The sequence below is a fragment of the Lutra lutra genome, chromosome 12, assembly GCF_902655055.1.
Source record: "Lutra lutra chromosome 12, mLutLut1.2, whole genome shotgun sequence".
Taxonomy (NCBI): Eukaryota; Metazoa; Chordata; class Mammalia; order Carnivora; family Mustelidae; genus Lutra; species Lutra lutra.
The window spans coordinates 573,571-596,167 of record NC_062289.1 but is presented as its reverse complement, the minus strand read 5'-3'; the positions used below and the strand labels follow the sequence as shown (position 1 = coordinate 596,167).

At 56.6% G+C, this 22,597-nt stretch overlaps 1 protein-coding gene across 1 annotated transcript in view; it reads left to right on the top strand.

Annotated features, from left to right (window-relative positions):
• LOC125082404 (nuclear factor of activated T-cells, cytoplasmic 1-like) overlaps nt 1-20,559 on the top strand; it is a 28,790-nt gene extending 8,231 nt beyond the window's left edge. Inside the window, exon 4 of the mRNA XM_047697970.1 lies at nt 18,848-20,559. Within this exon, the coding sequence (XP_047553926.1) occupies nt 18,848-18,891 (44 nt within the window). The 3' untranslated portion in view covers nt 18,892-20,559. The remainder of the gene's footprint in view (nt 1-18,847) is intronic.
• Nucleotides 20,560-22,597: the final 2,038 nt, after the last annotated feature.

The window sequence follows — 22,597 nt, the reverse complement described above, 5'->3', positions numbered from 1 at the left end:
CAGAGGAGACGGGCTTGCAGACAGTGTTCGCTTACCTGCTCACAATCACACCAAACACGGGACAGGCCAGAAGCACCGTGGGGATCTGCCAGCTCTGACTTAAACAGTCTCTCTGCTCTCCCAAGTTTCGGCTCTATTACTGAGGATTTCTTCCTCTTCTAGACGTGTGATATGCAAAGATTCCTGCTTCAAAGTCTGGCTTTCAAGCATGAGTTGGCCTTGCAAGCTGAAGAGGACTGCCCTGGTTTTTCTTCTTGGTCAGAGAACGCCTGGTCATTACCCGAGGCACTTTCTGGTGGCTCCAGAAGGACAGGAAGACAAGCAGGACTTCTAGAGTGTGAGGGGGAGGACCTCGGGGAGTCAGCACTCCCCAAAAAAGCAACAGAAATACTGAGATCTATCAAATCCATCATTTCACAATCTGGAAATTCACCAAAGAGGCCAACAAACTGAAAAGCATTTATTGGAGAAAAACTAGATCCTGCTAAGAAGAGTGGGATCTGCAGTGGTCTCAGGGGGCCACTCCCATCCGCCTTCCCCAGCCCCCAGAGCGCAGCTGTAGAAAGCCAGCAGCTTCGCTGACAGTGAAGGAGACTGGCCTCTTTTGGGGCTCTGTTGAAAACCCTGCCCGACGTGCAAACAGTATCTGACTGACGGTGAACCTCCCTGGAAAAGTCGTCTTCCCAGGCCATGACCAAAACAGCAGATGGCTGGACTCTTGCTTGCGGGAGCAGCCAAGGCTGTGATCTCAGTTGGGGCAAACGGGAGCCTAGCCACACTCAGTGCCTGCAGGGGGGTTGGAAAAGCCCCAGCACATTCCTGGGAATTGGGAGGCTGCATATGGATGTGCACATGCTCAGGAAAGACATGGGAAAAGAAAGGGCCAGGTCCGTCACCTCCGGCCGGCTTGGAGACCTGCACAAAAACAGAAGTGGGAGCTAGGGCTGACTCATAGCTCGCCTGCAGTTCGATCTCATTGACAGAAGATGGAGACTTAAGGCATTTAGAGAAAACTCCTGACGGATAGCTGACTGACCGTTAGCCCTGCTCACCTTGAGGATGACCCTGGGGAAGCCAGACTGAAAAATAAAAACAAGGATTTTTAAAAGAGGAATAGAGGACTTAGTGGCCACACACCACAGAGAACACAGGACCCCCTACAGAATGAGTCCAGAAAAGTCACTCATCAAACATCCAGCATCAAGGGAAGAAAAAAAGCAACCCAGCAATAACAGCAAACCCTACTGGGGGAGGAGTCTAATTCCAAAGTTGCTACAATATGTATCGTCTGTACTGTCTAGTTTTCAACTTAAAATTATAAAACATGCAAAGAAAGATGAAAACACGTCCCCTGCAGAAGAGGAAAAAACAACCCAAAGGCATAGACCGCATGTCCGTGCGAGGGCTCAGGTGTGGGACTTAGCAGGACTGCCTTTAAATCAGCTGCTGTAGATACATTCAAAGAACCGAAGGAAAGTGTGTTTAAAGAAGTAAAGGAAAGTAGGACAGCAATGTCTCACAAGATGGAGAATATCAATAATGAGATTAAAAGTTTTTTAAAAGGCTAAATAGACGTTCTAGCCTTGCAAAGTACAATAACTGATGAAGGATTCGTTATAGGGGCTGAACAGCAGATTGGAGTTGGCAGAGAAAAAGAATCAACAAACTTGAAGAAATGTCTATAGCTTATCCAGTCTGAGGAATAGAAAGGAAAAAGAATAAAACTGAACATGTGGAACACCATAAAACGTGCAAACACAGGCATATTGGGAATGCGGAAAGAGAGGAGAGAGAAAGGGGTAGAAAACTTATCTGAAGAAATATTGGCTAAAATCTTCCCAAATTTGTTTAAAAAAAAAAAAACATTGTACACATCCCCCCAAATCAACAAATTCCAAGTAGAATAAACCCTTAGATTCGGATCTAAGTACATTATAGCCGTTGACTGTCGAAAGTCAAGGAAAAACAGTCCTGAAAGCAGCAAGAGAAAAGCAAGTCATCAGACATGTGGCACCTTCAGTGGGATTAACAGCTGACCTCATTAGCAATCACAGAGGCCGCAAAGAAAAAGACTGTTGAAAGAAAGAAAAAGCCCGTTGATCAAGAAGCCCGTATCTAGCAAAACTAGCTTTAAAAAAGAAGGAGAAATAAAACCATTGCTGGGTCAGAAATTTTCTTGCCAGCAGACCTGACCCACAAGCCGTATTAAAAGGAGTCCTCTTGGCTGTTGGCTGCTCAGATCCACACAAAGAAATAAAAAGCATTGATAAAAAGTAATTATGTAGGGCGCCTGGGTGGCTCAGTGGGTTAAGCCGCTGCCTTCGGCTCAGGTCATGATCTCAGGGTCCTGGGATCGAGTCCCGCATCGGGCTCTCTGCTCAGCAGGGAGCCTGCTTCCTCCTCTCTCTCTGCCACTTGTGATCTCTCTCTGTCAAATAAATAAATAAAATCTTTATTAAAAAAAGTAATTATGTAGATAAAGACAGAATACATATTTTTAAACTCCTTTTTCCTCCTAACTCATTCAAAAGAAAATACACGAGACAAAAATGACAAAAATGTTTGATGGGTTTATATCAAGATGTCGTTGGTGTGGTAGCAACGGCAGAAAGGAAAGGGTAGGGAAGGAAGCCGTAGTAAAACAGACTTCCATATGTTATTAGAAGCCAGTTAATATTAATTAGCTGAAACAGAATTTTTAAGTTAAATGTGTATTATAATCTCTAGAGGAACCATAAAGAAACTAACCTAAAAGTATACAGAGTAAAACCAACCAACCAACCAACCCACCAAATCCATATTTAAGTGATATGTTAGAACATCTGTTTAACACAGAAGAAGGCGATAACGGAAGATGATAGAAACAACAAAACAACAAACAAAACCCCATAAGACGCGGAAAACAAACAACAAAATGGCAAATGTAAAATCCTACAACAAAATTACATTAAATGTAAATGAACCAAACACTCCAATAAAAAAAGGTGGCGGTTGTCAGACTGGATTAGGGGAAAAAACGAACAAATTAAGATCCAACTATACACTGTCTACAGAAGACTTACTTTACATTTAAAGACACAAATAGTAGAAATTAAAAGGATGGATAATTGTACAAGGTAAAGAGTGAACAAAAGAGATCTGGAGTATCGATACTAATACTAGACAAAATCAATTTAAGACCAAAGAAAGTGTTGCTGGAGACAAAAAGGGATATTTTATAATGACTAAAATGTAAATTGAGCCGGCAGACATAATAATTACAAATATTTTTGCACCTAAAAAGATAGAACCATGTAATACGTGAAATAAAAATATACGGATTTGAAGGGATAAACTGAAAAACAGTTTAAAAAATGGTATCTGGAGATCTCGCTACAAACTGTCAGTAACGGACAGAACAGTCAGTAATGCAACATCTAGATGTCAAGCCAACAAGAATATAATCGTTGAACGGCACCGTCGAGCAGCTGGACAGACCTGGAAGCCATGTGTGAAACACTCCACAGGATGCGGCGCTTGTGGAACATTCTCCAGGCCAGACTTTCTAGTAGGTCATAGAACAAGCCTGAATACATTTTAAAGAATCAATTCTGATCACAATGGAATTAATGGATAGAATCGATGCAATCCCTATCAAAATTCAAGCAGGTTTTTGGGGTTTGTATTTTTCAGGAACATGACAAATGATAAAATGATCCTAAAATTCATATGGAATTTCAAAGGTTCCCAGAGTAGCCAGAACAATTTTGGAAACAATGAACAAAGCAGGAAGACATACTTCCCGATTTAAGACTTACTATAAATCTACAATAATCAAGACAGTGTGGTATTAGCAGAAGACATCTAGATCGATGGACAGAATCTGGAGTTCAGAAATCCTTCTATTTATGGTAAATTGATTTTTAACAAAATTGCCGAGCCATTTAACCAGGGCAAAGAATATCCTTTTAACAAATGAGGACGTAACAGCTCGTGTCCACAAGGAGAATGAACTTGCACCTTTAACCCCACACAGTACACAAAATTCTCAAAATTGGTCATAGAGTTAAATGTGAAGGCTAAAACAGTAAAACATGCAATGGATAGCATATGAGAAACTTCTTCCAGACCTTAGATTAGGCAAAGATCTTTTAGGTATGATACCAAAAACATAGTCCAATATCAAAACACTGGCAGACAAGACCCCATCGAAATTCACGTTTTTCCTGCTTTGAAGGAACTGTTATGACGGTGAGAAGACGCGCAAGAGAACATGTGAGCCAAAAGGATATATTTTCAAGTACAGGTCTGATAAGGGGCTTATATCCAGAATATGCCAAAAACTTTTATCTCGATGCTAAGAAGACAACCTAGGCAAAAACCAGGCTTAAGATGCAAACATTTCTCCAACATGTGTGAATGTTCGTAAACACACAGAAGCGGGCTCTGCAGCATCAGTCGTGGGGAAAGCAGGTGTGACAGCAGTGGAGAGCTCCACCCCACCTGTCCGAGCGGCCGCAGGCGGCAGAAAGGACAGGAGTACCTTGCGAGAAGGTGGGGAGGACGGGAGCCCCGCCGTCACCAGTGGACACATTGGGTGCCACGGCCACATGGTGGTGTCTTCGGAGGGCCGTGACGTCGTCGTGTGACCTGTCCGTTCCACTCTTAGGTGTCGGCCCACAAGAAGTCCACACCCACGTCCACACGAAGGCCGCACACAGACAGGAGAGGCGTCACAAGCACACGAGGGCATGTCACTCCGCCAAAAGGAGGAGAGCGGTGCTGGCCACACCGTGCCGGGGACGGACCTTGGACACTGAGGCGGAGTCAGAGTAGCCAGACACAAGCCACTCGCCCTCCATACGTGAAAGCGTCCCGAGAACCCGACCTCAGGAGGCAGCAGTGCCCTGGCGTGGGACTGTCCCCTGGGAGGGGGCGTCTGCATCTTTGCTGTAGCTCAAGGGGCTTCCCTTCACAAGCATCCAGGGCTAATCACTCGGCGCGGGAGGAGAGACCCCGCTGCTCAGGTGCGAGGCTCACGTGTGTCCTACCAGGTGTCCCCTGTGCCACATGTACAGCCCCTGGACCCCTTCTCCAAGCAACATGAGGAGCAAAGTCCTGTTTTTCTGTGGCACAGACACAATGCCAACAGCAGACTTGCTCTGAGGGAGCGAAAATACGTGCGCTTCTGCATTATCTCCTGTTTGGCTGAATTAAGGACTGCGTGGGAGACACGGACAGTGTAGCAGGAGCTCCTCCGCCTCTGGCCACGTGGTGAGGGCCACGTTTTCTGGCCACGAGCGATGCGGGTTCTCGGTCGGGCGCGTGGAGCTGTGAGTCCCTTTGCCTTGATTTTCACCTTGAATTTTAAAGCAGGCCCCTTCCTTCCAGATTACAGCATGGACGCCGGCACACAGTAAAGAACAAAGCGGGTCTATTCCTTTCTGACGCATCCGCCCTTATCGGGCCCAGGGGACCCCCGCTAATCAGAGCCTGATACTCTGCACAATAGGCCAGTCAGCCAGACCACTCCCCTCCCAGCGCTATCGCTCCCAGAGCCCGCGGCCGGCTCTCTTTTGTTCGGAAGCAGGCAGACAGCGCAGGATGCGGTCATCGGGCCCGGGGGCCTGGGGCGGCCTTATCAGCCCCGGCCGTCCTCTCTCCCACCCAAGGGTGCAGGCTTCCCTGGGACTGGCCCTATCAGGCCCCACAGCTGCTGTGACTGTAGATAGGGCAGGAAGCCGGCTGGAGGACGGCGGCAGCTCAGGGCCTCAGCAACACCCAGAAACCTGCCTGTGATTCGCCCGAGGTCTGGCTCCAGCCCGAGCTGGCGGCAAGAGGAAGGGGCAGGTGCCGCAGGCATGGGGGAGCTCTGCCGGCCCCTGGAGCCTTGTCTGGTCCCACAGAGCAGGCAGAGGGACCCAGAGCCGAGGTGGGGCCCGCAGGCGGGGGTTTTAAAGTCAGTCCTTGGGGACAGCCTGGTCCGTCCTCTTCCGTGCCCATCAAATGGGCTAGTTTGCCGGTGTGCAGTCCTGTGTGTCTGCAGACAGTTCTAATGGGGCTCCAGCCCAGCGACAGCGAGCCTGGACACCGGGGAGCGTCTCAGCCCACCGTCCGCATCCACACCCTCTGGGCAGCTGAGAGGCACGACCTCAGGGGTGAGGCAGCGCCTTTCTTCCCCAGCGGCCCTGCTCAGGGCATTTTGCAAGACCTGCTTTCCACAGGAGACCCCAGATGGGACGGTGGTGCCACGCGTGACCTGGCTGACATCGGAGAGCATTTCGCTCGAGAAATTGCATTTTAGGACATTTCCTCTCACTTGCTGTCCCCGGACCAGGCTGGTGACAGGGAGTGTGCCCCTGGCCCACAGCATGGCTGCCATGCCCTGGGGGGAAAGCCATACAGGCCGCGGCTTTTGGCATCGCTCCCCGTCTTCACAATGTCAAACTTAGAATTGCCTTTATATGCACTTTCCGTTTTTTTCCACAGTAGCTATTGCCAGCAAGCTGTAAATTACTGTATATCACTCAGATTTAAGAACCTAAACTTCAACACAAATGAAACTCTTGTTGACATTGTAGTAAAAATCAGAATGGAGCCGAGCGGTGCAGTAGAAGCGAACTTCAGTTGTTTTGTGGATTTTAGATTGTTTTCTGGGATCCCCAGACTCCCAGCACAGCAGAGTTATTTCCTCTTGGCAGATGGCTGGACAGAGAAAGGCCGGTGGACAGAGCGGGGCACGGGGGAGGGAGGCGGCAGCGCCGGGCCCGGCCCATCCGTCACCGCGGGCTTCCTCTGGCTCCAGCGGGAAGGTCTGTGGCCACACTCGGGAGAGCAAGTGCAGGCCAGCGCGTCTGTGGCGGGGCGGGGGCTGGCGTGCCCGCGGTGCTGTGCGCGCTCTGATTTCAGAAAAGAGCTCAAACGCTGCGTCAAGGCCTGTCTGCTCATTGGGTGTTTCTCTGGAAGCAGAGAATGGAAAACGCACGTCGGACCATCCTTCCGAACGCCGGCAAAGGTGTCCGCGCCCCCCTCCCCGCCCGCTGGTCCTTATCTCTCATCACCGCTAACCGCGGTGTTGATGTTCTGTTCCCCTCGGAGATGGAAACGGTGGTTTCCACGGGACGAGCGTCGGCTTTCCGCCCCGCGTGCAGCTTCCTGTCCTGATAGCGCAGTGGGCAGCGGGGCAGGGAAACTGGGTGATGGATGACCTTGACAGGCGTTTCTCCGGAGGTGTGCTGGGCTCCCTAGGGGTGAGCTCTGACCTGCGCTTTTGAGCGAGGCTTTTACCGGACCCAGCCCTTCCCCGGCCTGCCGCTTCCTCCTCTGCTCTGCTTCCTGTTTCTGTGTTTTCGAGGCCAGGTGGGCAGCGGGGTCAGGGAGCTCTGGCGCCCACCGTAAGTGGCCGTCCCAGTCCCAGCCTGCTGTTGGGGAGCCCTGGGGGGGGGGGCCGGGGCATGGTGTCGGCTCCTAGAGCCGGGAAGAGCCCCTCTGCCCTGGGAGGAGCCAGGACCCTGGGGTGGGAGCCTCACTCAGCAGGGGCACCCAGCACGTTCATTCAATGACAGGAAGGTGAGGAGAGCTTGAAAGGGCACGACCCTCTGGGTGGCTTCTTCCCAGGCCCTCAGTGTCCCCGGCCGCGTGGAGCCGGGCTGTGGGTTTGGAAACATCCACTCATCCCTGCCGATGGCGACCCTGGGCACCGGGAGCGTCTTTACACTCTGGGGGGTTCTTCAAGCATCTTGGGTCCCCTTGACCAGGGCCCCTAACCTCAGCTTTTTGGTGAGTCGTCTCACTGTGCCACGTGCACGGGCGTATCCAGGCCTCTGGCAGCTTGTGGGATCAGCGCGCGGCCTGGCGTGGTGGTGCTGGGCTGGCGTCGGGCGCAGCCCTGGACGGTGCTTGGGGACCCCCGTTCCGTCGTGGGGGGCAGTTGGGAGCACTCTGTGCTGGGGGCACGGCCGCAGCCTCACCTCCGTGCAAGGAAGAGCTCGGCAAAGTAGGATGCGGCTTCGCTGGCAAGTCTGCAGCCCTGTCTGGGGTGCGTCGCCGCCTGTCGTGAACAAATGCGTGTAAACCGCTCGCTCCCCACGTACCGCCTTCTGGTGAGGACATCATCTTTATTCGTATTTGTGAATTTATTTGAGAAAGAGTGCGCAGGCGGGTCGGGGGAGGGTCGGAGGGAGAGACTGTCCGCTCCCCACTGACCGTGGAGCCAACGTGGGCTCCGCCCCGCGACCCCGAGATCCCAGCTGGAGCCGAAACCAAGAGTTGACGCTCAGGAGACGCAGCCGCTCCGTGCCCTGAGGACATATTTTAAGTCTTCTTCAGAGTTAGTGGAACGGAGACTTGATGCGAGGTTTTCCACACGGATGGTCCGTGCCCCACGGAGCGGGAGAAAGCCCACAGGCAGGAGGCCGCCCCGCCGGCGTGGCACCGACGTGGCCGCAGCCTGAGCCACGGCCTCAGCTCTGTCCTCCTCGTGCTCAGTCCCTTGGAAACCCCCACAGAGGGTGGATGCGGCTCTCAGGAGAGGCCGTAGCCGTCACTATTTGCAGACTCCCCCCTGTGTCCCGGTGTCGCAGGGCCCCGGGACCTGTGCACGTGCCCATTCTCTGGCCACTGGAAAGCCCCAAGGGCAGTGGGCAGAGCCGGTGGAGAAGCCCACGGCACGGGAGTGAGTGACGCTCAAGCCGAAAGGACCGTGCTCCCGGCGGGCAGCGGCCAGCTGCCACGTGAAGGACGCGCCCACGCCCGGAGTCTGAGGGCCCAGGCCGTGTTTCAGGGAGGACTTCTTGGAGGAGAAGGACAGGAGCTGAGTTTCAATGGCGATCCATCCTGGATCCCTGCTGGCAAGTCTCCACTCCTTGTGGGAAATGCCGCCTCGCACGGTGGGCGGGCTCTGGATGACGGGGCCCGTGGGCAGGCATGGGCTCCGTCTGCCGGTGGGAGCGCTCGGCTCTGCCCCAGACGTCAGCCCTGCCCCGCCCCGTGGTCACGGGTCCAACCGCGTGCTCCCCTCCTGCGCTCAGGGGACCTCTTGCACCTACCCTTCAGGTACCATGGGAAATGGCCGCTCCACCTCGGGCGGGGACGCGGTCTTTGGGACCGTGGTGATCCAGCCAGGCTGCTCATTTTGGTGATCGCCAGGGGCGTGTGCTTATGACATAAAGTCAATTAGAGCACGTTCGTGCCGGTCCTGCTGATTTGATTAGGACCAACGAAGGCTCCAGTAACGGGCAATTACAGGAAACTTAATGGCCTTCTGCAGGGAGTGCGGCTTCTGTGGCATCTCGCGTTCTGTGATGAATTACTCATTACCTGTGGCGTTGCAATAGCTTCTGTAAAGATTAATAATTGGATAATCGATACAAAAATTCAATCTTGGGTGCTTTTCCATTCCAGGGTCCATACATCCTAGAAACCAGGAGACCCGCCTCCCCGGCCTGCTCTTTGTGGCTCTGCCCCTCCTCCGCCCTGTCACTCCCCAAACTGGGAGTTTCTGGGAGTCACTCGCCTCCTGTGATCTTTCTGTTCAGATCTTTCCAGAATAAAGAAGCAGCCTCTGCTGTCGGTCAGTTTTCTCAGTACTCGGGTGCAATTTCTACCTTCAGGGTGGGCTCCATCTCCTGGGGACAGAGAGCAGAGACCATGGTAAAGAGTAGTGGCTCACAGGGCTCCTGTGTGCATGGGCGAGGTACCCTCTGGCCTTTCCTGAAGTGGCCGGCAGAGCCAGGAGTGGGGCGCTGGTGACCTGGGCGGCAGCATCCCGGCCGGGCTCTGGGCACAGGTGCACAGCTGGACAGCGGGGGGTGGTCCTCGCCTCGCCGTGGGATGGGCTCAGCTTCCAAGCACCTGCCGGAATGCAGGCCAGAGGCCGAGGCTGACCGGCCGTCACCAGCTTCTCCTGGGCTCCAGCTTCTCTCTGAAGGCGGTATCGGTTTTTAATGACGGCAAAGTCAGACGTCCACGAGAGCGTAGTAAACAGTACAGGCGGTTCCCACGTGCTTTCGCCAAGGTCCGCAGTCAGGGCGGGTGAGACGGGGCGCCGTTCCCTCAGCCGCCCGCATGCTGGTTGCTGCTGAGGTGTGAGGGACCAGGTCCTGGACCTCGCATCTGAGTCCCGCCGTCCCTCGGTACAGACGCCTTGTTAAGCGGCCACTTTCTTTCGTGACCTCAGTGTGACAGTCACACCTAAGAAAATTGCTACTGGTTCTCTGGTAAGGTGAGGGTTTACTTCAAACTGAACCCGTCAGAAGGTTTCACTTCCCCTGAAGCCAAGAACGGGCAGCCCGAGCCTCTCCTTTGCCTTCATAATGAGCAGCTTTTTCTGGGCAAACCAGGTAGCTGCTGGGGTCGTGGGCACCTGGCAGGCTGAGCTGGCAGATCGTGGCCCTTCCCGCCGCCAGCCCAGGAGCGTGGCTGTGTCCTCCGCTGCCCATGGAGGGGAAGGACCCGCATCGTTAGCCCCTCTTACATCGAGGACCCGACTTGTGTCCCCGGACAGAGTGACTGGAGGCTGCAGCCTGGCTGACCTGCACGGCCACTCACCCCATCCCTCCCTCTGTCCACGTGACATTGTTACTTTTTAATTAAGGGGCATTTTTTCATCTTTTATTTTTTCAATTCTGTTAATTCTGTGTGAATAGAAATGTTTTCATTTGGGGGGAATATATTTTTTAGCAGCACAAGGAAAGCTCTGGAAAATGCTTGCTGGTGGGTTAGCAACTGTGGGATGAGTTTGGGTAGATGAAAAAATGGGCCAGGTGCTGCGGGAGCCCAGGCCAGCCACAGTGCGTCGGGAGCAGGGCGGCCCGCGGAGCCCCGTCACGTGGCTGGCCGGTCCCCGTGGAGGCTGGAGTTTCCACATGGGCCTTTGCATTATTTGGAGGATTCAGGCTAAATAAGGAAGCAGGCACCGCAGGCAGGAAAATTATTCTGTTTTAACGGCTGACAGTCCCGTGTGACAGCGGTGCCCGGCAGTGACAGCCCCACACGCACTAGGGAGGGTCATGTTTTATTTAAACCGTGACTTGTTGTCATTCAGACTCCACCGTCCCGTCCCCTCTTTCCAAAAATAGCAGGCCCCGTGGCAGTGGCTTATTACGATTAAAAAGGTAAAAATAAGTGAAGGCTGAAATGGGTCCCGGACACCCGAGGTAGCGCAGGACTCGCTTCTTAATGGAACTTGAGAGACGGCCTCATTTTCCGCCGCCTCAAAAAGTGTCTTTGAAAAAGTCAGAAAAGTAAAGCAGGGGCTTCAGCGATGTCACCGCTCTGCATTTCAGAGTTGCTGTGGTCGCAACAGGACTGCTGTCACCTGGGGGCCACTCGGGGCCACATGGACACCCAGCCCGCCGTCCCTGCCGGGCCGTGGACACAGCGCCAGCCTGCGAACGGGGGCGTGTGGACAGCAGACTTCGTGAGATGCTTGCCTCTTCCAAACAATAAAACCCCACCTGGGAGGCCGCCTCAGTTTCCCCCAGTGCCCACAGCCCAGGCGTCACTGCCCAGAGCCACACCTGCTCCAGGGGCACAAAAGCACGTTTTTCTCTGCTTCGCTTCCTAGTTTCCAAATCGCGGCTTTAATCGTGGTGTTCTCGCACGCGTCCCCCCTGCACCGCGTGCTTTCTGCGACCGAGGAATCTCGTGCTCCAGCACGGGGACCCCGCGCACCCGGGTCAGCGGGAACTGCGCGCCGCGGGAAGCCCACAGCTCGCACCCCTGCGAGTGGCGTCCCAGTGAGACAGTCCGCACCCCTCCCTGGCCCGGATCCCTGCCCGTTGTAAGGGGTGAGCACGACCAACGCGACCAGCCGCGGATATTTCTGGTTCTACGACCGTCTGCCTGAATGATTATGCTCTCGGGTTACAACACTAACTTTAGCTAAAGGTGTATTTTCTGGGAAAGTTAGCAAATACTTTTTTTAAAATTATCTTTTAGTTATAGGAATGGGGAAGAACGGCCTTCCTGTTTTGTTCAGCTCTTCACGCAGCTATTTTGGCTTTGCCTTAAAAATAAGAAGGTTTCTGATGGTTTGTTCTGTGTGAGGAACATGGGTCTCTCTGTCCCTCACAGGAACACCGAGTAAGCACATGACTTTTCTGTTTGTCTTTACGCGCGGTCCCCGGTGTGGCCCTGAGCACTGAGGGGCCCACGGGCAGGACGCAGCGCGGATGTGGCTGCAGGAACCCTCTGGAAACGCAGTCCCGGCGGATCATTCCGGCCTCTTTGTCGCCCACGTTGCTTCTGTTTCAAGGACAAAGGCGGCTTCTGGAAAGTGCTTCTGTCTGTGAAAAAGTGACGCGGTGACCAGTTGTGATGAGCCTGCGTGTTATTCACAACCGATGGGTCCTTGGACACTATGTCAGAAACTAAGTGAATCTAAATTTTTGTAAAATGTATAAAGACCCACAAACGAGCAAACAAACACACGGAGGTGAGAAGCTGACAGCGTCCCTGCGCAGCCGGTGACGGGCCAAGGAGCAGAGCGGTTGTTGTTGATCTTCCACAATCTGCAGGCTGGGGTCCCCTCACGAGAGCTGACCCGTCGAAAAGGAGGCGGCGCTTCGGAGCTGGGCTGTGTGGCCAGGCTGACACGCGCCTACAGCAGTCACTACGTTTTTTTTAAAAAATCGGCGCATGTGTTATTAGCCAAGGAGGGTCCTCACCCACCCTAAGAAACTTCTTTAGCAAGGACGACGCAGTGTGGCTGGGGTAACATTGCTGGACTAGATTCCTCACTCCCAGACCAAGACCTGGCTCCTAAGAATGTAGGATCTGCATCGGTGTGGACAGCCACGCCACGTAGAAGCTTCCAGAGCCTGCCCCTCCCGTCCTTCCCTCCCCAAAGCCCACATGTGGGCTCCACGACTCTGGCAGAGACCCCTCTTCCCGTTGCTGTGCCCTGGGTGGCACCCGGGGCCGCTGTGCCCAGGGGGAGGCCAGCCGCGCCGTGAGAGACCCATCTCCTGCCTTCTCCGGGACTGTCCTCAGGAGGCCCGGGAGGCCACTGTGAGCTCCCTGCCATGCGCAACGCTCGGCACCCGGGACTCGAGGCAGCAGGGGGTGTTTCTCCCTTTGAGGGGACGGAAGACTCCCTAACTCGGGGAGCAGAAAGGGACGGTGGCTGGGCCGTCACTCGCACGAGGACACCCTCAGGCTGCAGCTGGTGCAGAGGTGGGCTGAGAGCAGGACCCAGGTCTCCACCCGCCAGCCCCCAAGCCGTGCGCCCCCCCGATGGCACAGCTTCCGTCGGTTTTCTAGAGGAAGGTCACGGGCCTCCCGTTGTTCATGGATCCGATCGCTCTGAAGTGGCGTGGTGTGGGTGTGAGAGGACTGAGGCTGGGGGTCAGAAGGTCACGGGGGGGTCAGGGCGGTCGGTTCTGACCTGGGTCCGCTCACGGCCGGGCCCCTCTGGAGACGAGGAGGTCCGACCGGATCTTCTCTTCGTCCCTTCTTCCTCTTTCTAGGAACTGCTTCTCCTCCCAGAGGCTGTTTGTGTGTTCCCGCTGACCGTGCGACGTCCTCAGAGACACACTTCATGTCAGGCTTCCTTTCTAGTCCCAGTGATGCAGGGTCACGTTCCTCCTGCCCCGTCATTCAGAGTCCCGTGGGCACGTACACACTGTCGCTTCTCCCCTTGGAGTCGGAAGGAGGATACCGGAGACGACGTCAGGGCGCCTCGAAGAGGCCCGGTGCCCTCATCGTCACGACAGCCACGAGCAGGTGGCCTCCAAGGCCGAGAGCTCCCAACAGGTGTCAGCTCCGAAACGCGGACTCTGAGGTGCAGGCGTCTGTGCGTCGCGAGCGCCGGGTGCCCTCTCAGAGCCCTCACGTGTGTGTGGCCCTTGGGATGGCCGGGCCACGCTACTGGGACTTTTGTTTTTTTTTGTTGTTTTTTTGTTTTTTTTTTAAAGATTTTATTTATTTATTTGACAGAGAGAGAACACAAGTAAGCAGAGAGGCAGGCAGAGAGACGGGAGGAAGCAGGCTCCCTGCTGAGCAGAGAGCCCGATGCGGGACTCGATCCCAGGACCCTGAGATCATGACCTGAGCCGAAGGCAGCGGCTTAACCCACTGAGCCACCCAGGCGCCCGCTACTGGGACTTTTGAAGGAGGGTTCTGATGTCGCGTGTCCGCGGGTCTCCTCTGGCCTTGCTGCCGGCCCCACATGACAGGGACGGCCGGACCCCCTCGTTGCGCGCAGAGAGCTTCCCTGGGCCACAGGTGGCCGGACGGACCCCGTGCGCGCCTACTCACTTGTCTCTCCTTCGTGTGGAAATACACGTACGTTTAAGGCAGTAGCTAGTCTAGGAGAAATGACTAAAAACATTGTCGTTTTAGCTTGAGCAGAGAGAACGCCGTGTTCGGGTGTGCGGAGCGGGTGCGGGGTGGGTGTTGGCTTTGAAGACGCGCATGCCCCTGCAGGGGTCGTGCAGGCTCTGCCTTCAGCCTTTCTCTGCCCCGGACACCAGGTTCTGTGTGCTGAGCGGCCCCGCAAGCCAGCCCAGGGCTGGACACAGAGGGACAGAGTGCAGGGGAGGGGTGGGAGGAGAGGGACTGGTGGGTGCAGGTGCCGGCCCTCGGCTGGTGGAGCACACTCCCCTCCCCCGTGAGCCCGAGGGCCCGTGTCTCCCCTCCCCTACTCTCCTGTGGACCCTCTGTTAACAAAACCCGTAACTACAAGGTCCGCCTTCCCTCCCTCGTGGGCTGCTGGCGACAGTCCCTGGGCCCCTGCTTACGACCCACGGGGGCCATGAGCATGCTGGGCCACCAAGGGAAGCGGCTCATTCCTGAAATTATGATTTGAGAACCTTAGCTGCTTTCGGGAACCAAGAGTTCAGAAACATTTGGCTTAAAAGAAAAATGTCTAAAAATGAGATCCGGGCCCTCCCCACCCCCTGGAGTCCCACGGTCTCAGGAGAGTCCGGCCTGAGCCCGTGAGTGAAGCCGGAGGTTGAAGTGATTCGTTTCACTATGACATGAAGTCTAGTTTTGGTTTTTTAAAGATTTTATTTATTTATTTGACAGAGAGGGAGAGACAGCAAGAGAGGGAGCACAACAGGGGGAGTAAGAGAGGGGGAGAAGCAGGCTTCCTGCAGAGCAGAGAGCCCGATGCGGGGCTCGATCCCAGGACCCTGAGATCATGACCTGAGCCAGAGGCAGACACCCAACAACTGAGCCACCCAGGTGCCCCCGACATGAAGTTTTAAGCTCAATTTTTTTCAAAATGGTGATGAAAAAGAAACTCATTACGTGAAAGTACCAAAATTTCGCTTCAGAAAGGACCCTCCGCCTGACTAGTTAATTTGCTTCTTTATAAATAGCCGTGAGCCGTTGGCTTGGTCGGAACAGTACCATGCGCATCCGCAGATGCCTCGAGCACCGGCGAGGGCTGTGCCTGTGCTGCGTACGTCTGAGTTTTTAGATGTCATAAAAGACTAGTTTTCTCTTCACTCCAGCTACGCACAAAGAGGTGGTGTAGGCGTGTCTGTGTCCTGCATACGGATCCCAGGTGAAAACCAAAACTCAAATTGCCACATAAGTTTTAGGAAAAAAGCAGTAGTTTCCACCTTGGGAGCATTTTAGAGAAAACTTAAATATGAGGGAAAAAACCTTTCTCGTTAAATTAAATTGTGGTGTAGCAGCTCACCACATCCTGTCGCAGGGACATCTGACACTCAGCACAGCGAAGGTTCCTCTTTCAGGTCTCTGACGAGCTCCGAGGGTCACATGTTACCTGCAGTTCAAAATACTCGACTAAGAAAACCCTGAGTGTCAGTGGAAAAGCTGAATCAGAAGATGGAAAGTATCAGCAGAGAGAAGACGCTGTGGGAAGCCGTCCCAGAGAAAGCCACCCCCAAAATAACCAGCACAGTCCCCCGGGGGCGGCCACGCTCTCACAGGGCCCTGGAACTGTGACCTCATGGAAGGGACGTGGGAGGCCATGAGCAGGGCAAGGCCGGGGCGGTGGGGCCCCGATGTGCACACCCTGCTCGCCGTCTGTCTGGGGATGGGAACCCTCATGGCTCTCCCTGCAGGGCCGCGGCGCGGGCTGTGTCTGTCTGGAGAGCGTGGCTCTGTGGCCGTCCTGTCCTCGGTCGTGTGCGCAGTCTGGTGTGTCTGCTGTGCGCATCCCGCCGGCCACCCGCCCCTTCTGTCAGCTACTCTGCACAGTCCTAGGGGACCTAGGGCAGGTCTGACGGTGTTCGCACATGTGTGCTGGTTCTTGACTGTGCTCCCAAGATGTCTGACCCATCCTGACCCTCCATCCTGGTGCCAGGCCTAGACCACAGGGCCGTCCGATGACCTGCCCTGTCCAGCTGACCTTTGTTGGGAGGCAGGCAGGCCTGGTGGCTCATCAGGAACCGGCAGATCCCAGTGACGGAGTAGGAGTGCCGCCCGCTCTCCCGAGATGCTCCTGATTGCCAGGCTGGGGTCACAGAGAGCCCGTCAGGTGCCAGCACACAGGAGGGCCCCAGATGGCTCAGTGTTTTCCCCGTTCCCACCCACCACGGGCTCCCCCTGCCAGGCTCAGGTGCCCCAGTGGGCAGTGAGGGGAAGCCCACTTCTGAGCCTTCTTCCCCTTTTATCTTGTCTAACGTGTTATTTGTCCTGTGGTCTCTGTAACCCTGAGAAACTAGAGAGTTTTGGCTGCCTTGCTTAAGCCTCCCTGATTCCGTAGCATTATTATCTCTCAGCTCCCCCCATATTCCCATCATTATTGCCCTCAGACCCCCCTTTTCCCTGACGTTAGCACCCATGGGAATTTTCTTACCACCTGGTGTCTGTCCCTGCTAGATGGGATTTCTGGTCTGAACCCCTGTCCTTGCTGGTGGAATGAGTGCAGTGATCCGGTGTTGGTGTATGTCCTTGGGAGGCCCCATCCCTCAGTGGCAACCTGTCCACGGTGCCAGAGGCCTCGTCCCTTGGTGTCACAGCTGAGCGTTGCAGCCCTGGACCCGGGGGTGCCAGTGGCGACTGGGCTGCCTACCCCAGCCACCCCGCGCTGGGCCAGGGTCCCTATGGCCAAGTGTGCCCTCGGACCTCCTGCTGAATCTGAATGATGTTAGGAAGACCTGCCGTGCCCATGGCCCGGTGAGGGCTCAGGAGGAAATGAGAAGGGTCACCATGAAGCAACTTGAAGGGGCCACGTGCCACGCCAGCCACAGCAGTGTGCCACTGTCCCTGCCATGTCAGCGATCCCCGCCGCATATGGTTGTAAGGATGTCCGGCCCACTCTGCCAGAAAGCCTCTCCTCGGGGAGGCAACGTCCTAGGGACGCTCATATTTGTTCTTTGTCCTTGTCATCATGTTCTTTGATACAGCGGCTCTGCGGAGTGCAAATTGGAGGCAAACAGTGACGTGGGAAGGAGCGTGGGCCCAGGCCTGACCCCTTCCCACTGTGCCCTGGGACCCTGGCAGAGTGTGGTGCTCGAGGCCAAGGGCACACTCCAGGTTGGGTGGCAGGGCATGCCGCGTGGTCAGCAGAGACGTGAGCTGCACGGTGCCCAGGAGGGGACCCATCGTGCCCTGCCTTCCCGTGGGCCGTGGCCAGGCACTGGTCGGGGTCTCTAGCAGGTTGCCAGAGTGTCACAAAAAAACGGCCCGCCGCTGACGGGCTGCCCACGGGACCCTCCGGACAGGTGTCGTCCTGAGAGCGGGTCTGCGCACTGGGCCTCACTGTTGCCTCATAAGCAGTCGCTCAGAAGGTACCCCGAGCCGGCCGGCGAGCCAGCCCCTCCCGTTGTCTCCACTTGTGCGTCAGTGGTGTCCTCAGAGGAGGTGTGGCTGCGTGACCAGGGGTCGTGCCTCCCATCCGTGTCCCCGGCAGATGTGTCCTCCGCAGGCCGGCTGGCCTGGAGCCCACCCCGGCCCACTGTGCGCTCCTGGTGTTTTCGCGCTGTGACTCACCGCCCCTCCCCCCGGGCTGGGCTGCGGGCGGGCGGGCCTGGGGCTCTGCCACCGGTGTCCTGCTTGTGAAGCTGGTGCCAGTGGACTCCGTTATCAGCAGCGGTGACACAATTCCTGGCCACGTTTTATTATTGTTATTCTTCACAATAGCAGGGGGTGTTGAAAGGGCATTTGGGGGGTCGTGCGGGTGACGACAGGTGGGCCAGCCGGTCGCTGCAGGAGGCCGCCCCGGGACGTGCCGGGGCCTCTGCAGAGACACGGGGAGTTTATCTGGGCGGCAAAGGGAAGCCCGGGCAGTTCCGTGACGTGAGCACGTGTCCCCCACCTCCCAGTTCTGTTGGGAAAGTGGGCCATGGGGATGCGTGCCCTATCTGGGGGCCGACCCAGGGGTGGGGAGAGGGATGTCGTGGAGCCTGCTTACGGCAGCCTGTGCCAGCTTCGCTCATTTCCTCTCCTGCTGCCAGAGGCCACCGGCGGATAGTGGTCCCGGGCGAGGAAGCGGGAATGACGGAAGAGCCCTGAACAAAGGGAGGCCCCGGCTGCCTTGTGGTGGGTCCACCTCTCGGACAGGGTCTGTCCGACCATGAGACCAGAGAGAGAGGCTCTCCTGGGCCTCGGCCTCCAGGACATGCCTCTGCTGCCCCTGCTGGCTTGGCCCATGGAGACGCCCGCCGGGGGAAGACATGCGTACGGCCCCGGACCAGCACCGGGAGCGTGTCGCCAACTTGACCGCGGCCAGCCCGGGCAGCCGCAGAGCAGGGCCCCGGGCAGCCACATGCTGCTGGCTCTGGACACCCTGGGCCCACAGCGGGGTGTGGGAAGGAGTCCAGTCCCTCGGGGCGAAGGCTCCTCCTCACGGGCTAAAGGCGTGGCTGATGGGATTTCTGGTTCTTACAAACAGTTCCGGGGCAGAGCGGTGTTTCCCTAACGGTCACTCTGTTGTGTTTTCTTGCAGTAAATGAAATAATACGGAACGATCTCTCCAGCACCAACATCTGATCGTAGCTGGCCACATGGAGCTCACGCGCAAGCTGCTTGGAGCCCGCTCGGCCGCCAATGGTCCCGCTCCCACACCAGGACTTCGGGGACACCCAATGCACACCCGGCGCCGGCCCAGCTCCCGCTAACCCAAGATTTGCCTCACACGCTCCAAGTAGTTCTGTGCCCAGGAGGACAGACCGAAGGGGGTGGGGCCACCGGTGCACCTGTCACGGGCCCCTGGCACCCCCGCCCCTGCTTCAGTGCTGGAAGTGCCTTATTAACCCGATCTGGTGCCCCGGGGCAGAGCGTGGGGTCTGCTGCCAGGAGAGCGTGTGTAGGAGCGAAGCTGTAAAGACATGTGGCCGTGCGGCTCTCTTCTGTGTGGGCTGGGAGAACCCCGGCCAGCGAGGCATTTCGAGGAGACCCAGCCCCGCTTCCGAGCTTTCTCTGCTCCCCTTGGGCTGCAGCGTGCGACCTGCTGCCTCGTTCAGTACGTTTTGGGATCTAAATCAGTGCGTTTCGGGATCTTTCCCGTCGTCCTCTTTTGCGTCCCCTGCTCCCTCCCGTGTTACCGAAACTGTAGGATTGTTGACTGTAGCATGCTGGGGTTTTGTTTTTAATCTGGCTTTGAACGTGGTGCAGGTAAGATGAGAGCACAGGATACCCCGCGGGACGAAGGAGGTCTGTGCGCCCAGGACCGACCTGGCGTTTGCGTGTGTGCACGGCCAGCGGCACGCATTTACACACAAATGCAGAGTGACGGAGGGGGCGATATGCGGCCCTCGCCCCGCAGGGGCTGCCGCGTTGGCCGTACCCCGTGTCCGTTCTGGAAAATGCATCTGAGACAAAACCCGGCTCCCCGGCTCCGTCCCTGGGGCCCATCTCCCGTCCACCGGGTCTGCACTGTCCTGTGGGGTGCGGCGGGCCAAGCTCGTCAGAAAGCCGGGAGAGGTGCATTCTTGGTGCCCAGATGTGCCCGAACGGCAGGTGGAAAGCGACTGTGCCGAGTGTCCAGGGGGTGTAACGTGTTTGTTCCGCTGTGAGATTTCCCTTCACAGAAGCCTTCTGACCGCGCTTCGTCTAAGGGAACAGTCACCAGAAATGGGTTCCTAGACAGCGCCTGCCGTGGGTTCCCGAGTAGCCGCTGTGAACGTACAGGTCAGCGTAGACGCCACTGCTTCTCCTGCATCTGTACCGGCAACCGTCCACATCACGTGACTGCTCGCCAGGACCCGTCGTTTCACGTAACCAAAAAGCATGGTTCATTAAAACATGGTTAACCTGAAAGTTGTGCCTTAGGAGTCCAGGCCCCTCATGGAACACGTCTCAGCTGCACCCGCGGGCGGGCGGCGTGGGTCCTGACCCCACAGCACGACATGAGGCTGGAAAGGATCTGCGCAGCGTCCTCCTGTGCAACCACACGCCGTTTTTGTTGGACTCCCGGGAAGGACACAAGCCCGAAAGCCGTATGTGTACCCTCGCACACCGCCCTGAGAACGCCGGCACGTGGCTGCACCCCGGCCACGGCCCGCCCGTCGCCCAGACCTCAGCCTGCCCTCAGCGTCCTAGGACTCGCATGACCCTCTTCTCGGTGGGCTTTCTGTGGGAAGGAACTGTTTGGTGTTTGTGTCCGCTGTCCTTTAGTTAGGAGATAGACCCAATAAAGCAGTATTTTTTGCTGGACAACCTTAGTCTGCCGGTGACTTGTTACCTGTGTGGAACATTCTGCCGGGTTCTAAGTGATTTTCTGCTGTGGGTCCTCAAGCTCCTGCCGTCTGTGTGGAGGGCCAAGTCCTAGAGCAGCACTGGCGTCCCCGGGACCTCCCCTGTGGCAGGCTGGTCATGCCCCTAGACATGCGCGGAGAAGCCCGCCACAGGGGAGGGGACGTGCGGCCGCACGCCCCGGCGCTCCAGCACTTTGCTCAGAAGGGCACGGCGGGTGTCCGCGCCTCCCACTGGTTCCCTGAAGCCGCTCGGCCCCTGTCCCTGCCCAGAGCCGCTCCAGGCTCACGCGGGGAAACGGTGTTTGGTTTGATAAAACCAGATGGAACCCAGAACTTCTCCAGCAGTTACTGTTGAATTGTCAGAAATAGTATTTTGCTTTTAGGACTTTGTAAAATGGAAGATTTCCTGTTTCTTTTGCTAAGATTGAGGCAAAGTTCTAGGGGAACCTCATCACCCAGCGTGTGTGGCTGCCGTGCGCCCGACCCCGTGGGAGGCAGAGCCGCCATGGCCAAGGGGCCTCCCAGGGGAGTGCAGGTCGCGGGGCGGGCGGGGGCCGTGGAGAAGAGAGGGGACCCGGGGGGAACCCCAGAGCCTGCCGGATACACAGCGAATCGGGAGCTCTGTCCACCCCAGGCTCACGGGCCACCGGAGCTGGGCTTGACTCCCTCAAGAATGCCCGGCAAGCTATTAATTTCAAAGCGAGTTTTTCTAACCCTTCTCCCCCATTCTCAGCGTAGAAGTTTATATTCCAGAAACAAAACACAAATCTGTGCAATAAGGGTGGTTCCTGCGGAGAGGCCGTGCTTCTGGGGACGCCGTTTACGCCGCTTCATTTCTTCCAGGTGGATCTTGTGTAATCAGGCTCACCTCCAGCAAGGCGTAGGTGCATGGAGACCGGAACGTCTCCTGCGGAGCCGGGGTCGAGGTCCGCCTAACCCAAGCTGGCCGGGCCTCTGGAGCCTTGGGGCCCCTTGCCAGCCCTCCCCTCACCTCCCTCAGCGACCGGGATCGTGCAGCATGTCCCCCAGAACTGTGTGCTGTGGGAGCAGCCGAGCCCGGGGCCATGTGGCAGACTCTGGCTCGCTTGTCCTCCCTCCGATGCTGGGGTTCCAGCCCTTCCCATGTCTGAGACCGTGCGATGTAGGAAAAGCCCAGGAAGCGTCCATCTCTCCTTGAGGCCAGCAGCAGCCAGGCCTGAGACCAAGCATGTCGGTCTCTCTGTTTCACGGGGTCCCCGGACCTGAGTGCCGGGGCCCCCACTCTGGCCTCAGGGACGGACCCCGTGGTGACTTAGGCTTCTGTGGATCCTGCGGCCGCCCTGAGCAGGGCACCAGCCAACGACATCATGAGGAGGCCTCTGCGCACCTGAGAACCGTGTCCCGCACTGGGTGTAGAGGCTGCCGTGCTTGAGAGAAGCCGCTGGAGCCAAGAGGAGGCCCGTGTGGAACAGGGATTTAAACAAATTCACAGAAGATGCAATTAAGCATTTTACAGTGGACGGTTCAGTGGCACGTGGCACGTTGAGTATCGCGTGATGTCACCTCTGTCCGGTTCTAAGTGCTCTCATCGCCCCGAAGGAAGGCCTGCCCCACCGAGCAGCCCCCCGCCACCAGCCCCCCGCCACTGCCGTCGGCCAGTGTGTGTGGACTTCCGTGTCCCGGTGCTTCCATGGGGGGACCCGTAGGGCCAGCGGCCGCTGCCCAGGCTCCTCCACTCACGATTCTCGCACATGTTGGTGTCTCTCAGGACGTCACGCCGTCTCATGGCCAAGCCTGACCACGACGTGTGGACGGAGCGGGTCTGCGGCTGCCGCCCCTCTGGCTCTGGGGACACGCACAGGGGCTCCCGTCTGAGTCCCGCCGGCTGCTCCAGGGTCCACCGCTCGGAGTGCGAGTCCTGGGGCTTCGGGGACGGCGTGTCTTCCTTTGGGAGGACGGCTTTCCCGTTCTCAGTCCTAAAACAAGGCCTCGCTGAGACAGACGCTGGCGCTGGGTCGCCA